This window comes from Orbilia oligospora, assembly GCF_000225545.1.
Source record: "Orbilia oligospora ATCC 24927 unplaced genomic scaffold scaffold00109, whole genome shotgun sequence".
NCBI classification, from domain to species: Eukaryota; Fungi; Ascomycota; class Orbiliomycetes; order Orbiliales; family Orbiliaceae; genus Orbilia; species Orbilia oligospora.
The window spans coordinates 457,952-472,880 of NW_011645666.1; the positions used below are offsets into that span (position 1 = coordinate 457,952).

At 46.5% G+C, this 14,929-nt stretch overlaps 4 protein-coding genes across 4 annotated transcripts; 2 read left to right on the forward strand and 2 right to left on the reverse strand.

Annotated features, from left to right (window-relative positions):
* Positions 1-267: 267 nt before the first annotated feature.
* AOL_s00109g132 (uncharacterized protein) lies at positions 268-2,271 on the forward strand (the record flags this gene model as incomplete). The annotated part of the gene is made up of 7 exons (XM_011126613.1): positions 268-441; positions 527-561; positions 628-642; positions 719-750; positions 836-1,172; positions 1,232-1,948; positions 2,013-2,271. 7 exons carry the CDS (start codon positions 268-270, stop codon positions 2,269-2,271), a joined length of 1,569 nt encoding a protein of 522 aa, XP_011124915.1.
* A 544-nt stretch (positions 2,272-2,815) lies between these two features.
* AOL_s00109g133 (uncharacterized protein) lies at positions 2,816-5,087 on the reverse strand (the record flags this gene model as incomplete). Its single annotated transcript, XM_011126614.1, has 2 exons — positions 2,816-4,588; positions 4,656-5,087. 2 exons carry the CDS (start codon positions 5,085-5,087, stop codon positions 2,816-2,818), a joined length of 2,205 nt encoding a protein of 734 aa, XP_011124916.1.
* Positions 5,088-5,974: 887 nt separating this feature from the next.
* AOL_s00109g134 (uncharacterized protein) lies at positions 5,975-9,061 on the reverse strand (the record flags this gene model as incomplete). Its single annotated transcript, XM_011126615.1, has 2 exons — positions 5,975-6,965; positions 7,032-9,061. 2 exons carry the CDS (start codon positions 9,059-9,061, stop codon positions 5,975-5,977), a joined length of 3,021 nt encoding a protein of 1,006 aa, XP_011124917.1.
* A 3,057-nt stretch (positions 9,062-12,118) lies between these two features.
* On the forward strand, positions 12,119-14,368 carry AOL_s00109g135 (uncharacterized protein; the record flags this gene model as incomplete). Its single annotated transcript, XM_011126616.1, has 1 exon — positions 12,119-14,368. The coding sequence occupies one exon, from the start codon at positions 12,119-12,121 to the stop codon at positions 14,366-14,368; it is 2,250 nt and encodes a 749-aa protein (XP_011124918.1).
* Between the last annotated feature and the right edge of the window lie 561 nt (positions 14,369-14,929).

Here is a 14,929-nt window from a genome sequence, read left to right on the forward strand (position 1 = left end):
GCTTTGGATTGGTTATATATATTCGCTCTCTCTCCCGCCTTCGCAAAAGGGAATAAACCAGGAAAACTTACCAGAGAAGATTTCTTCTTCTTCTTCGGACTCTTCCAGCTTCCTGAGTACGGTTTGCCTCAGTATCGTATATTTGGGTGACTTTTAATTTTAAGCTTTTTGGGACTCTTCCTCACGCGACAGCCAGAAATCCCACACAACACACACTCACTCACTCACTCACTAGTTGACGACGCTGCATAGCTCAGATTGCCCACCATGCTTCGCTGGTTGGGACTGGGTGGGGCCTCTCTGGTTGGATATTATATCTGGTCGAAGATAAATTTCTGGCTCAGGGAGCGGAAGTTCAAGAAACTTGTCGGGACCGAGAAGGCAACATTCAAACCATGTGCATATCCATTCGGACTCGACCTTTTCAGCGTCGTAATGTGGGTGAGTATGAACTAGGCAGATCCATATCTTCTCGAATAGCCTAAAATTATATTCGGAAATATCTAACCTGGTATTTGTGACATAGCACTTTGAAAACCAAACTCTTCCGGAATGGGTTCGGTAAGTGCCTACGTATCGTATTAAGCTAATGGTGCTCGAGGGTTGACTAACACGATGCATCCATAGAACTGAATATGAAAAGTACGTTACCTAAAACTAGATAGCCTTGGCTTCAAAATCCAAAACATTGGCGAGTTAACAGTATTTGATGTCGTAGATACGGAAATACCTACACTGTTAGCATGCTTGGTACGTACGATCAATGATCTTTCATAGACCGAAAAAGAAAGAAAAAATTAAGGACATGCTTATTGATATCTATATGTTCCAATAGGCTCAACTTCTGTCTCAACAAGAGAACCTCGTAATGTTCAAGCTATCTTGACTTCCCAGTTTAAAGACTTTGGTATCGGACCTCCACGTATTGGATCTTTTGCCCCTCTCCTCGGACGGGGAATCTTTAGCGTCGATGGCCGCGGTTGGGAACACTCTCGAGCTCTGCTTCGTCCTCAATTCACCAAGGACCAAATTACCCAATTAGAAAACATGGAAGAACATATTAGTACAATGGTTGGATGCATTCAAGCTCAAGGAGACGGCACCGTTGTTGATCTCCAAGAACTGTTCTTTGAATTAACCATCGATTCTGCTACCCATTTCCTTTTCGGAGAGTAAGAAACTTCTTTCCATCGATTGAAAAACATATGTATGCTGACACATCATCCTCTAGGAGCTGTCAAGTCCTGAAACACAGGCTCAATGTCCTTCGTGGCGAAATTAACGATATCCCCGCAGGTACCAAGTTCGCATCTGCTTTCGACCTTGCTCAACGTCATATTATCAATAGGTACCGCCTAAGAGACTACTACTACATGCATAACCCGCAAGAATTCAAAGACGCCAACAAAACTTGTCATGACTTCGTTGACAAATATGTCTACCGAGCAATTGAACTACACAAACGCGGCTTCAACAACGAGTCTGAAAAGTCTGGAAGGAAACGTTATGTCTTTCTTGATGAAATAGCTAAAGAAACCCAAGACCCTGTCGTATTGCGCGATGCTCTTACAAACATCCTTCTTGCCGGTAGAGATACCACTGCCAGTCTCTTATCCTTTGTATTTTATCTCCTTGTCCGTCACCCAGAAGTCGAACAAAAACTTCGAGCAGCGATCAGGCAGGACTTTGGAGACAAATCTGACGCTGAAATTCTTACTTTCCACGACTTGAAGAATTGCAAGTACTTGCGCTGGGTTATTGATGAGACTCTAAGATTGTACCCCTCTGTTCCCTTCAACGTTCGTTCTGCCTTCGAGGATACCACCCTGCCTCTAGGAGGTGGGGCTGATGGAAAGAGCCCGATCTTTGTACCAAAAGGAACTGTCGTTGAATACTCTGTTTACGCTATGCACCGACGTGAGGATGTCTGGGGTGCTGACGCCAATTGGTAAGACCTTCATTCCCTCCTACGAGATAAGAAAGAATAGTCCCTAACTTTGATAATTCTTTAGGTTCCGACCAGAACGCTGGGGTGAACCCCGCAACAAAGAAGGCTTCGGCAATTTCGAATTCCTTCCCTTCAATGGTGGCCCAAGAATCTGCCTTGGTCAACAGTTCGCCCTCACCGAAGCTTCATATGCCATCGTCAGAATGTTCCAACATTTCAAGCGATTTGAGATGGCCGAGTTCAATCCGTTCCTTAAGCTCAACGCCACATTGACTATGTGCGTTGGTGGAAAGGGTGTTCTAGTCAAGTGTTACAAGGACTAAATAGCTAGTCAATAGCGTACTATGTTTGTGTAGGGAGTAAGGATAAGTTATGATGATGTTTTGGGTTAAATTGGTCCTGAGATATGGATACCTGGGTTCTGGTTTTGTTTCTTTCCTGCTTTGGAGTTTTTTCTAGGTCTTCTGATCGATCATTGGGAATCATGGGTAGTAAGCTGGGGTCCTAACGTAGCTAACTACTTAGCTTAGTATACCTGTGAAGCGATGCACAAATATCAAAAAATCACAACTGATGCTAGTGATTACTGGCTTAACTTTGAAACTATGGATTCCTGCCCGCAGTCTGATTGTAGACCGCACCTCAGGCTCGAAATTAAATATGGTGTAACAAATCGATCTATTAGTTATAAAGTCAAAATCCATGTACAACAAGCACTGTCCCATTAAGCTATGTCCACTGATCCCGTCGCAATGCCCTAGTTGAATCTTTTGAAGAACTTTCCACTAAAAAAGAATTGAAAAACGCCATACTATACAAACCAATGAAGAATAGATAAAAGTTAAAATAAAATCAACAGTACACCATCTATGCACCCCAGAAATTCTTCCACCAGTCTGATATCTTCTGCGTAATTGCTTTAGCCTTATCTTTCATATACTCTAACCAATTTTTAAACCCATGCTTCTCCGCTTCCGCCTGTTTCTCTGCTTCCGTTTTATTCCCCGTCGAATCATCCACAACAGCAGGTCTATCTACCTTGGGCGCATCGGTGGGTACTACACCCGACGCCGACGCTGGTGTATCAACCGTAGGTCTAGGGTGTGTGGTAGGTACCATGGTTTCCGTCACCGGTTCGTCTGCCTGAATAGACTTAGCCTCAGAGATATGACTTAATATGGCCTTTTCGTTATCGTCTAAGGATGTTGTCGGCTTAAAACTCTCCGACGGAACGGATGGCGCCGCGGTTGTCACGCTAGCCTCAGCGGGGAAGTCGTGAACATCTTCTTCTTCTTTCGATGACGTAAATTTAAACCCGCCGTTTGGTGTACCCCAAGATAAGGTACCATTGTTACCGATTGGTGATTGTTGTAGGCCCAAGCTGTGACAGATGATGGAGTAGACTTCCCAGTTTCCGAAAGGTTCCACTTTGGAGCCTGGAGGGTGTGGAAATGCTGGGCCGCGGGCAATGAAGATAGAACGCATAAGTGGATGCATGTTATCATAGCCGTGGAGACCGCGAGGGTTGTACGGCTTGTTGGTTTTCGAAGGGTCGTGTTCCGGACGGGTAACGATGGCCCACCCTGTCTTAGGAACAATCCATAATGGTGCAATCCTTGGATTCTTTGAGAAGTGCCACCGTTCAGGCATGTCAACATCCCTAAGGAACACATCCCAGTTAGGACTGTTGGCGGCTTCCTTAGCCAAAACCTCATAAAGCGCGGTCATATTGATCCCAGACTTGGGACGAAGACCGTAAAGCGGCCAACCGTCGCTAAACTCGATTTGCTTCATGTCGATTATATCGTCAAGGAAGATAAGTCGGTCATTGCTCGTAGTAGCCATGCCATGGTCGGATACAATGACGATATTTACGACGTTAGTCAAATTCCGCTCTGCTATATCGGAGAAAAGATGGGCAAGCATCCCATCTATCAATTTGATGCTGTTGTTGACTTCGGTCGAGTTGGGACCATACTTGTGTCCAGCGGTATCAACGTGATGAAAGTATGAAGCGATGAACTGAGGCCGCATGTCAATTGGCTTATCAAGCCAGTCCATGATGCGATCAACCTTTACCGTCAAAGGCTCTGATTTGTTGAAATGATCTAGGTAGGAGATTTCATAAGGAGCGGGCTTCACCTCCGACCCAGGCCACATGTGTACGGCAGCCTTGACACCCTGCCTCTCCGCAGTAGACCAGAGGGGCTCACCACCCCACCAATGGGGTTGAAGAGAACGGTCAGGATCGGTATAAAAGAACTCCTTCTCCAGCTCAGGATCCCAAAAGGAGTTCCCAACAATACCATGCGATTCCGGATAGAGGCCCGTAACAATACTCCAATGGTTCGGAAAGGTAACACTAGGAAAACTCGGGTACATGTATGGCGGGGATACACCCTCGTCGATGAATTTCTGCAGGGTGGGCGATAACCCTCGTTTTAGGAAGTCGGCACGGAACCCATCAAGGGATATAAGGATGGTCGTAGGGTGGTACTCATGAGTTCCGTTGCTCAAGATAGATTTCGAAAACCCGGAACTCGACGACGAATATTGCATGGCCCCCCCAATCAAAGCAACTAAGAAAGCCGTCAGGGCTAACGTAAACACAGCTAGCTTGATGACAGTCGGTCGTCGAGCCTGTCAGCACCTCAAAACATCAGCATCAATCCTCCCCAAAGTTCAAAACATAAGGAAAAACCCGTACAGTCTCTCTGTCGACGTCGTAAACTTTCACTTTCTTCGCCGACCCTTCCTCCATCCGATAACTATCCCTCATACTCCCAACTAGTACCCTCCTCCCTTTCTTTCTCCCCAAGCTCCCAAAAATGGAAGCATCATCTTTAGCTACGCTCAAAAGCTTCTCCCTCTCATCTTCCGAATCCAAAACATCCCGGTCGTCCATATTAACCTCGTTGTGGTGAACTACTAACTCGTCGTCGTCAAGGCCGTCAAATATCCGTCGATGCTCCTCTTCGTATTCTTGTGATACACCCCTATTTATAGCTTCCAGATTCTGGGCGAGAGGTCTCCTTTCGTCTTCTTCCGAAGAGTTTCGGAGAGTGGATGCATCATCGTCGTAGGACTCGGAGGAAAGCAGGTTGTTGCCAGACCCCTTACTTCCCCGTGGCGGTGCCATAGCGGACAGAAAAATGCAACGGTAACTTTTAAATTTTTTAAATTTTTTATTGGTGGGGAGTGCTCAAAGAGCCGTTAGGTTGTGTATGCTTATCGTGGAATCGACATGCCTTGGGACATTTGAGTCCCTTCGGATAGGTCGAAATGGGCGTGATCTGTCGTAGGTATTGTGGTCAGGAACTCGGAACAGCTGCAGCGCCCCGTTTTGGGAATTGTCAACCGGCTCTGCTTGGCGCCGGACATTCGATGCTCAGGGATATATATCTGGGCTTCAGACATTCTGTATTGTTAACCCGGCGCTGGTACAGCTGGCTATATTACTTTATATATTGCTACAGCAGGCTATATTTCTAAGTACATGTAATAACTGGAACTAGCACTTTATTTTACTGTATTCTTCGTAGCTCATCTGATGAACATAGCGCAATAAGGCAAAAGCTATCGCCGCCAGCAAGTAAAAGTCTTAAGTCCAACAATTAGTTTCTAATTACATTAAACCTCAAAAGATGCGTCTTATAAAAAGGAGTAAATAGGTATATGTAGTAAGATATAGAAGACTATGCTCCAAGATGAACCTCGTATTTTTCCCGAATCATGAGCTTCATAAAACCTGCAGCGCTGGTTTTGGTTGGTGAAAATTGTCTAAAAGAAAACGCCGGTAACCACTCCAAGAATGGTAATTTTTTGTAGAGGAAAAACATCATGACGATGGTAGGGGAAATGAAATGGAAACATGAAAAACCCGATCGTGACCTGCCTGCGCTTCCTGTTTAAACTTGATGAGGTACCCTCCAATGTTTTATGCGGTAGTAAATAACCAAAATGGAAAGTGGAAAATAAATAAAAAAATAAATCCGGAAAAAAAAACCGTATCGCTCAATAAAACAATTAGTTATCCAATCCAAGGAGCTTAAACGCTTTGGCGCTGCCTTGCACTTGCTCTTGAGATGCATAGTGCGCTTGGCCATTGGATTTTGATTTGCTCTTCTTTCCCTCGCGGCTCCACATCTTACTCCAGGTGCTCGAGCGGGATTTCTGTGTCTGTTGCTGTCGTGGGATGTCGACAGTCATCAAGACATTCCCATAGTTAGTTTCCGGATCGTCTTCCTCCTCCTCCTCCTCCTCCTCCTCTTCCTCTTCATACTCATCCTCCGGTTGAGAGGTGTACTCTGGAACTGGTACGTCTTCGGGCTCTTCAATTGGCACTGGTTCCTCAAACGTAGATTCGAACGCCTTGTATGAACCCGTTTTCTCTTCACGCTCACGGAGTTGCTCAGAAACTCTGGTGACATGTGCTTCGAATGCGTCATGGTCATCTGTCTTTTGAATAATGAGCATGTTGGATAGTGCCTCTAACTCACGTCTGCGCATAAGCGTCTTCTCGTCTGCCCTTAACGCGGCATTCGATTTCTGCTTTCTGGGTGGAGTCCTCTCAACTGGTGAGGTGGCACGGGAGCTAGGTCTTGGAGGTGATGAGAGGACATTCTGGGGGGGCTTTCTCGAAACTGGGCTTGTTCGGTATGATCCACGGGTCGGGGAGTGCGAAGGTGCCTTAGACGAACGCTTGGAGTCTGCCTTTGGTGATACTGGCTCTTCCTCCTTTCCATTGACCGGACCTCCGATAACTGAAATGATTTTGAAAATAGAATCTGGGTGGGTTCCATCCAAAACTCTACGAAGCTCACGGAGGGGTTCAAGGTTGGTGTTTGGAACAGTGGCAGCATCGAATGTGATAACCAAACATCTAGTATTCGAATTGACGGACAAGTAATCCTCAAGTTGCGGAACAAGATACTTCCCAGAGAGTGCCGCGTGGACCTGAGAGGTATAATTTGGAGCGGACGGATTAAGTTGGCGTAGTGACAAGGAAAGAAGGTAGCTAAAAACAAAAAGACGGACGTTAGTACCAATCTCGAATGAAGTTGTTTTCGTTTTTCTCGCTCACCTTAAGGATACACAGTGGGCTGGTCCACATCTTCCGACGCCACTTGTAACCCGCTGCACTAATCTCTGCCCCCATTTTTCACACCCACGCTCATATCCAATAGCATAGATGAGATCAACAGAGGCTCCCGCGCCATAGCCACCGAGTACAGGGGACCAGAACCTGTTTCCCATTGACTCGCCCCCTCCGTAATTCAAAAGCCCCAACCCCAACCCCATACCTAAAGCCAAACCCTGAACCACAGTCGGGAATTTTCGCACCGCAGTCATCCTGTCTCCCAATATACCCCGGATTTCATTCTGAATAACGAGGGGTGATTCGTCTCCAACATCGATCTTCTTGACTGGCGTAATTAGCCTAGTTGTCGGAATTGGAGGAAGCTCCTTCGTTGGTGGTCTGGATCTCGTCTTCAGAAGGTCCGCAAAGTTCTCTGGCTCTCTATCCGAATCTCTTGTCCTCGGCCGTGGGAAAAGGCTAAGTCTCGGTACTCCTGAACTAGAAGAAATTGACATTCTTCTATCGGCAGCTTGTTCTACCACAATAGTTGGGGTTGTTGGCGAAATTGGTGGCGAAGGGTAAGCGGTAGAAGGTGAAGGGAATGATGGCGTGAATGGCGTTGAAGGAATACTATTAATCGAGATAGATATTGCATCAACTAACTTCATGAAGGTCGGTGATGTTTCCGTATCGTGAAGAAATAGCATGACATCTTCCTGGAACTTGAGAGGAGGGTGAGTTTTGACAGTTTTGACCTTTCGTCGTTCCATAACCTTCTTGGTCTTCTTTGGGATCTCGTCGCTCCATCTTGTTGGTGTTGAACTCCGGCTCTCGAAAGACTGCGCTGAGATCCGCGGCGAATTACCAGAACTAAGAAGAGAGTCCCTAGAGAGTTTGTGGGTGCTAGCGCTCGCACTCCTTGTATGCTGGAACTGCGGCTTCCACTTCTCGACGGTGCGATCCTTAAGCAACTGCTCCGGAGGCTCCGAGGACCTCTTCAAGGTCAAACTCAGCCTCTCGTCAGACAACTTCTCCCCGATCCGCTTCTTCTCAGGTAAACTGAACCTTGGAGTAGAACCATTGAGAGTCGGAGGCGTCTTTTCGTCATTTATGGCTGCGAGTGCGAACTCGGATAGATTGTCCATACTAGCGGCTCTAACGGGGAATCTTTTCCCTTCGCGCCCGTTCCCTCCACTCCTTCGCTTGCCGCATGTCGAAAGAATGGCACCGGGTGGGGGAGTAACCATACTATCTCGATCCCGCATAGACGCTTGAGAGTGTGACCGTGGTAGGTGTAGATCAATTGTTGACCTGCTCATCCTCAGGGGTACCATCTTATCCTCATCCATCTCATCAATTGGGTCTTCGACTTTTGTTGTAGCAGAACTCAGCGACCGATCCGATGCCCTAAATCTACTTCTTCCTGAACTCGAAGAGTTTGAAGTCATAGACGAAGATCGGGACAACCGTGTGATGGCCTGTGGCTTTAGCGGGTTCTCACCATATTCCTCCTCCAGTTCTGGCTCTTCTTCGATAACCGGTGTTTTGTCGGTGTCAGTGTCGCTAATGTCGATCTCGATTTCAACATCCTCCTCGGTCTCAACCTCCTCAATACCCCCATCGCAGATAGCCTTAACCGCTGCCACGGCTTCCTCTACCGTCTCGCAAGTCCTCGTCTCCAGCAAAAGCTGGGCGCACTCTGCCAGTAACGTAATCCATCCTTTTTGCAATATAACTCCTCTTGAAGGATGATTTACTACAAATCCTTCCGCCAGTTCCTGTCTTTCGGCATAGGCGGCATAGGCTGAAAAGACCAAATCTCTGACATCGATCGTAGGATATTCTCCAGAAGGTGATATCGGGCTATTTGGAGAAAATCTAGATGGTATACCAACTGCGGGCAACACAAGGATATTTGGTGACGATGGGAGCATTCCCAGGTGGGTGTTGAGTTCGTCTTGGGGGCCTGATATCGATGCAACCGATGCAGGTTTCATACTCATGCGGTTGGCCGCCATGGTCGCCGACGGCATCGTGACGAATTTCTATAATCAAAAAAAATCGAAACCTTTCCGCAACAAAGCCACCAGATAGCGAGTTTTAATGGATTTATTGTACGTAGCTCGTCGCCGCCGAGGTGTTGCCTTTTGATTTGCTGCAGCCAGGTTAATACCTATTATAGTAGTAGCTTTAATGTCGCAAGGATGTGTTATCGTTGAACACTTGAGGGTATCTCGGCTCGTGATGTCTGGAATTGTCGATCTCTCATAGATAAAAGCAAACTACCATTCCTCGAATTTCGAAATGCTTATTGTTTCGACAATGTCTAAAATTTCGTTTCTGGGGGACCTGTGCTAGATAATAACTCGTCGTCTAGAATCAAAAGAAATATGGAATACGGCAAAAGAAATAATAAAATAAATAAAATAAAAAACGAGCGAAAAGTAAAAAAAGAGAGTTGGTTGTATTTTCAAGGGGGCCGTGAATTGTTATATTCACAAACATCTGTGACCTATCGGTTAGAAGTCTTCCTGGAGCAATCCTGCAGAAGACGAAACCATCTTGACATCCAAATAAAAACCAATCCGAATGTGAACGTCACCTGCGTAAAAATAAAATGGTTGAAACAAGCAAGAGACCTCTTATAAGGAGAATAAGAGAGGCGCTCTTCTTATGCCTCGAGGACCATGTTTTTCTCTTTTTTCTCGTGTTGAGTCCTCCTTGTCCCCATGCGTTCGTTGGCGGGAGACTTAGCAAAAAGTTGGCTTGCTTCATTTAGTCTTAGTTCAGGGGTTCTGTCGCCTTTGGTGCAAAAAGGGGAACTGGGGACGAAAGTCCCACCACCCAGACCAAGCCCTCACCACGCATCGAATATCACAGGCAAGGGAAAAAGCCAGGAAGAAGAAGAAAAGTGGGCGCCCCTGGCAAACAACCCCTCGCACGGGAGGATGCCCTGACCAAGGAATGCGGATGTATTGGGCATCCCACAGAGCAAATCAGAGATCTTGCCGGTATCTCAAAGAGCTATCGGAATCCGAAACATGCTTCTCCTTGCGTTTAAAGAGGACGGGAAGGGATCAATTGCGAGAGCACGGCAGGGACCCAAATATCGACGAGCCTGCTGCATAGGAGAAGTGTCATCTGACGGAGACCTTCTGCCTAGGTGTTGAAGAAAGCTCATTCATTGATGGAGATAGCATACTAAATGCACCTCAATTCACGTATTATCGGTTTTCTCTGTCAAGTGCCCCGTTTTGAAGTGGTGGGAGAGCTTTCAAGTAAGAGCAGTGAGAAGTGAGATGGGTTCGAAAATAGATTCTCCTGCCCATGGCCATGGTGCCACTGTAAGGCCATTGGCTCCACTTAACAAGAGGCGTTATCCAAGCCGCCTGTAACCTTTGGGAGTGGTTTTGTGAATGCAATGATGGGTGTATGTGTGATTGCTATTCCAAGCAGGAAACCGCGTCTCTCTGGCAGAAATGCCATTAACTTGTAGATTAAGTTCAATATATCCGCATTACATTAGTGTTCTCGACATCATTTGTAGGTGGCGGGTGAAATTTGACAGACTAATGAACTTGAACCGTGGGCGTCAATGCTTCTTCAAAAAATATGTATATGGGATGGCTATGCAAAACGCTCCGGTATTTGGTCAGTGCTCAGGCACAATGCGGACTGAAACGTGACGTGCCTAATTGAGCTGTACAGAGTACAAAAAAGCTTCGAAGGTCGACGGCTGGTCATTGAGAGTATTTGGTTGGCGACTGTCACGAACGGCTCAAGTGAATCCGCCCTGGCGAAGGCATACCTGTAGTAAGTGGGTAGCTGCTGTGAGACCTTCAATTTTGCAATTTTATTCCGCATTAAGATCCGTGTGAACCATGAAGTTTTTTTTTCTTCCTCTCTCTGTCTCTCTCTCTCTATGGTCCGGATTCTCGAAGGGTTTCTCTCCCTGCCGTTCGGTTTTCCAACACCCACGGATGAGAACTCGCATTGCCCTGCTTAGCGCCAGGTTTGTGATTGTTAATACTGTTAGTCTCAGCTCTAAAGCGGGCCTGTAGCCAGTTGCAAGCCCTGTCTTCGAATCCGTCCGTCGAAGGAGCATGCACACAAGCGCTGCAAACAGTTTGCGAACAACAGGCAGAAGAGTTAGTGTTTTTTTTCTCTTCTCATTTCGGTTGGACATCTTGGTTTGTGTCCTCCTTTCACGTAGACGCGAATATAGGCTTCGCAATCGATGCACCGACAACACCAACCATTGCACCAGACAGGTCGCAAGTCGGGATACCCATTGCTGTCAGGTCAGTTCTGCTAAGGACAGGGGATTATTGTGATATCATGTCAATTTCCGTGGATGTGGAAATTGCCGTGATAAGGTTTCCTGGGCCTCTCAAGTCGCGGAATTCGAGAACGAGAAAAAGGAGGGTGATCGGACTCAGAGTTGCGCACTGTCGCACCACCTGGCCACGTGCCAGGGGTAGACTTCGATTAGGCCTTCTGGAAACATTTCAGCGGGGAGACATACAAGCTACTGAAAGGGTGGAGCTAGTGTTTCAGTGATGCCATCGCATTTTGTTTGTCATTCTTTTCTTGTGCAGCTGTACTCACATGTATGTATGTGCTGTGTATACAAGCAAGCTGTCTAAATGTGCAAGAATGGCGTAGGCTGCATGAGTTAGTCATTCTATAGCAGGTCTATGGTATAGGATATCTGGAGATAGTGTTCGATGGTTGGTGTGTGTATAATTGGACGAGGTTTCGATAAAAGCGGTCGCGTGTTGGGTGGCGGATGATCGAACGTGCTGGAAACACACTGCCAAACATCAGCTAGCAATTAGCCACCACGACCACCTCAGCTTAGCAAGCACTGCACTTCGTGATATCGACACCAGTTTCAGGTAGTCAGGATCCTGTATAAATTCCACTTTCTCTTGGTCGATATCAAGCCGCGCTGTGATATATCTGCATGCAAACCACGCAAACACACTCCCGCGCACACACCAAACCGCCAGCCGTCGTTCTATTCATCCAGTATTCATTTGGCGAGTCGTAGTTTAGGTTACCCACATCTTACCAGAGACCCAGCAGCTATGGCCCGCAAAGCAGCGACGCCAACCTCTCCTCCCCCTCTCGCCTGGTCTTCAACATTTCACCTTTCCCCATCACCTCCCCCGCCATTCCTAACTGGTGACAAGCTGCTGTTACCACAAGCTGCCCTTGAAAGCTTACTCGAAGCAGCTTCACAATCTGCAGCTAACCATCTACAATCCACTACCACAACAACATCCCATGATCCAGCCTCGTGGGATTACGTATCCCCCTATGAAACTCTATCCAGACGGAATGAGGCTCGTCAGCAGCTACCCCACCCTCTTACTTTCCGCGTTACGAATCTCATAACCGGAAGGGTCGCATACGCGGGTATTCGAGAGTTCTCGGCAGAGGAAGGACAAGTTGTTCTTAGCAACTTTTTGCGGGAAGGACTCGCACTACTCAATCTTGGGCAGCAGGAACAGCAAGAGCAACATGGAGATGATGGGTTACTGGAAGCTGGGATTAAAGTTGAAGCTGTGAATGTTCCAAAGGGAACCTTTGCTCGACTGCGCCCCCTGGATGCCGGATATGAAGAGGACTGGAAACCAATCTTGGAAAACCATTTACAAAAGAACTTCACAACATTGGCCCTTAATAACATTTTGGCCATACCACGTCTATCACATCAACCCGGAAAGGACTTCAAATTTCTAATAGATCAGTTGAAACCCGAGGGGACAGAAGCAATCTGTATCGTTGATACAGACTTAGAAGTCGATATCGAACCTCTAAATGAAGAGCAAGCAAAGGAATCACTACGTCAACGGGAGCTGCGCAAGAAAGCGGAGTCAAGCTCCGGTGGCCAGATAAATATCGACGGTCCAAAGGAAGGAACAATATCAGATGGTAATTTCGTCCGTTTTAACTTGAGAACATGGGATCGTTCGAAGCCGATATCAATCAGCGTACCGGAGGAGAATGTCGACGTCCTGGTTTCAACCGACATGATCCAAGGGTACCCGAAGCCCGAGGAGTGGACATGGGCCAGATTTGATGGCTCGAAGCCCATAGTAATTCTCGCGGATGACCCCGTTGTTACCTCTGCAAAGGAGGTCAGGATATCGCTCCAAGTCTACGAACAAACCCTCATCGACCCAAACTCTAAAAAGCCAATGCCTTCTCCAACAAACTTTCTACTTTCTGTGACACAAACGACCCACGAAACTGACGACGAAGATGAAGAAATGGCGGACATAGCCCCGGATAATGAAATATGTTCCAACTGCAAGCGCTCAATCCCCAAACGTTCTATGATGCTCCATCAAAATTTCTGCTTCCGTAATAACATCCTCTGTCCGCACGGCTGCGGTCAAGTCTTCAAAAGAGGCACAGAATCGGATCATTGGCATTGCACAGAATGCAAGGCATATGGTCTCAACACCCAAGACCGTAATACCTACAACAAACACATGGATATCGCCCACACATCTCGGAGATGTGCATCCTGCGACTATAGCGCCGGCTCTCTTTCCGAACTAGCAACCCACAAAACTACGACCTGCCCCAACAAGCTCATCATCTGTCGTTTCTGCCATCTTGTCGTCCCTCAGGAGGAGGATACAAACTTTACAGCCGCAATAACAGGTCTAGCACCCCACGAAACTAGCTGTGGGGGTAGAACCACGAACTGTCATATCTGTGACCGAATAGTACAGCTCAAAAATATGGAGGTACACTTGAAAAATCACGACCTTGAACGAAAATCGCAGGTATTACCTAGGGTTTGTAGGAATGTGAATTGTGCAAGGACTACCGCAGACAATCAGCTAGGATTGTGCTCCGTGTGTTTTGGGCCACTATACTCATCGGCCTACGATCCAACCGGCCAAGCACTAGCGAGACGGGTGGAGTTAAGGTATCTAACCCAATTATTAAAGGGTTGTGGGAAGGCTTGGTGTACGAACGAGATGTGCAAAACTGGTAGGACGAATAGGAAATCACCATTGCCGAATATACCGTCAAAGGAAGCCACCGCTCTAGTGAAGCCGCTAGTAACAAAGGAAGGGTTACAAGGAGGATATACTTCCCATCCACTACACTTCTGCGTCGATGAAACGATCTCGAAGAGAAAGAGTTTAGCAGAGATGTTGAGTTTGACGGATGATTCACAGGGGAGGAGCGGATGGGCGATTGAATGGTGCGTCAAAGCGGTGGAAGTGGTAGCTCTTGAGGCTACGGATGAATTAGATACGATGAATAAAGCGAGGGAGTGGTTGGAGAAATTTGCTGTGAAGAGGGACGAGTAAAAAATGATCTACCGTTTGTCCTTTCTTTTCTTTCTTTCTTTCTTTTTTGTGGGGTGGGGGACTTTAAGCATTTAATGGCGTTTGATGTTTACATTTGAGATTTAAAAGAGCGCCAGAGCTGAGGTAGATGGTCCTTTATCGTTATTGCCATGAGCCAGCTATGTTTGTATGAAGAATCGATATGTTTTTTACCTTCCCTACGATTAGTACTTAGTACTTAAATGCTATATCAATCAACAATCAGTATATATGTGCTTGAGCAAGTACATCAATCAAAGGTAGTTTGTAAGTATTATTGGGAGTATAATAAGGTAGTATAATAAGGTAGTATAATAAGGTAGTATAATAAGGTAGCCAAAAGTCAAATCCCAGTCCCAAGATCTGAACAAGGGTTGTCAGCCATGGTCCAATCAAAGCCCATGAAACGGCCTCCCATTTCCTTTTTTGGCCGATTAAAAACACAACAATTTCAACACCTCACTTCCCAATGTGATATTCTGCCCATCTGCAATATGAGCCGCAAGATCCTGAAATATAAATTTTATATTTATAAACCTACAA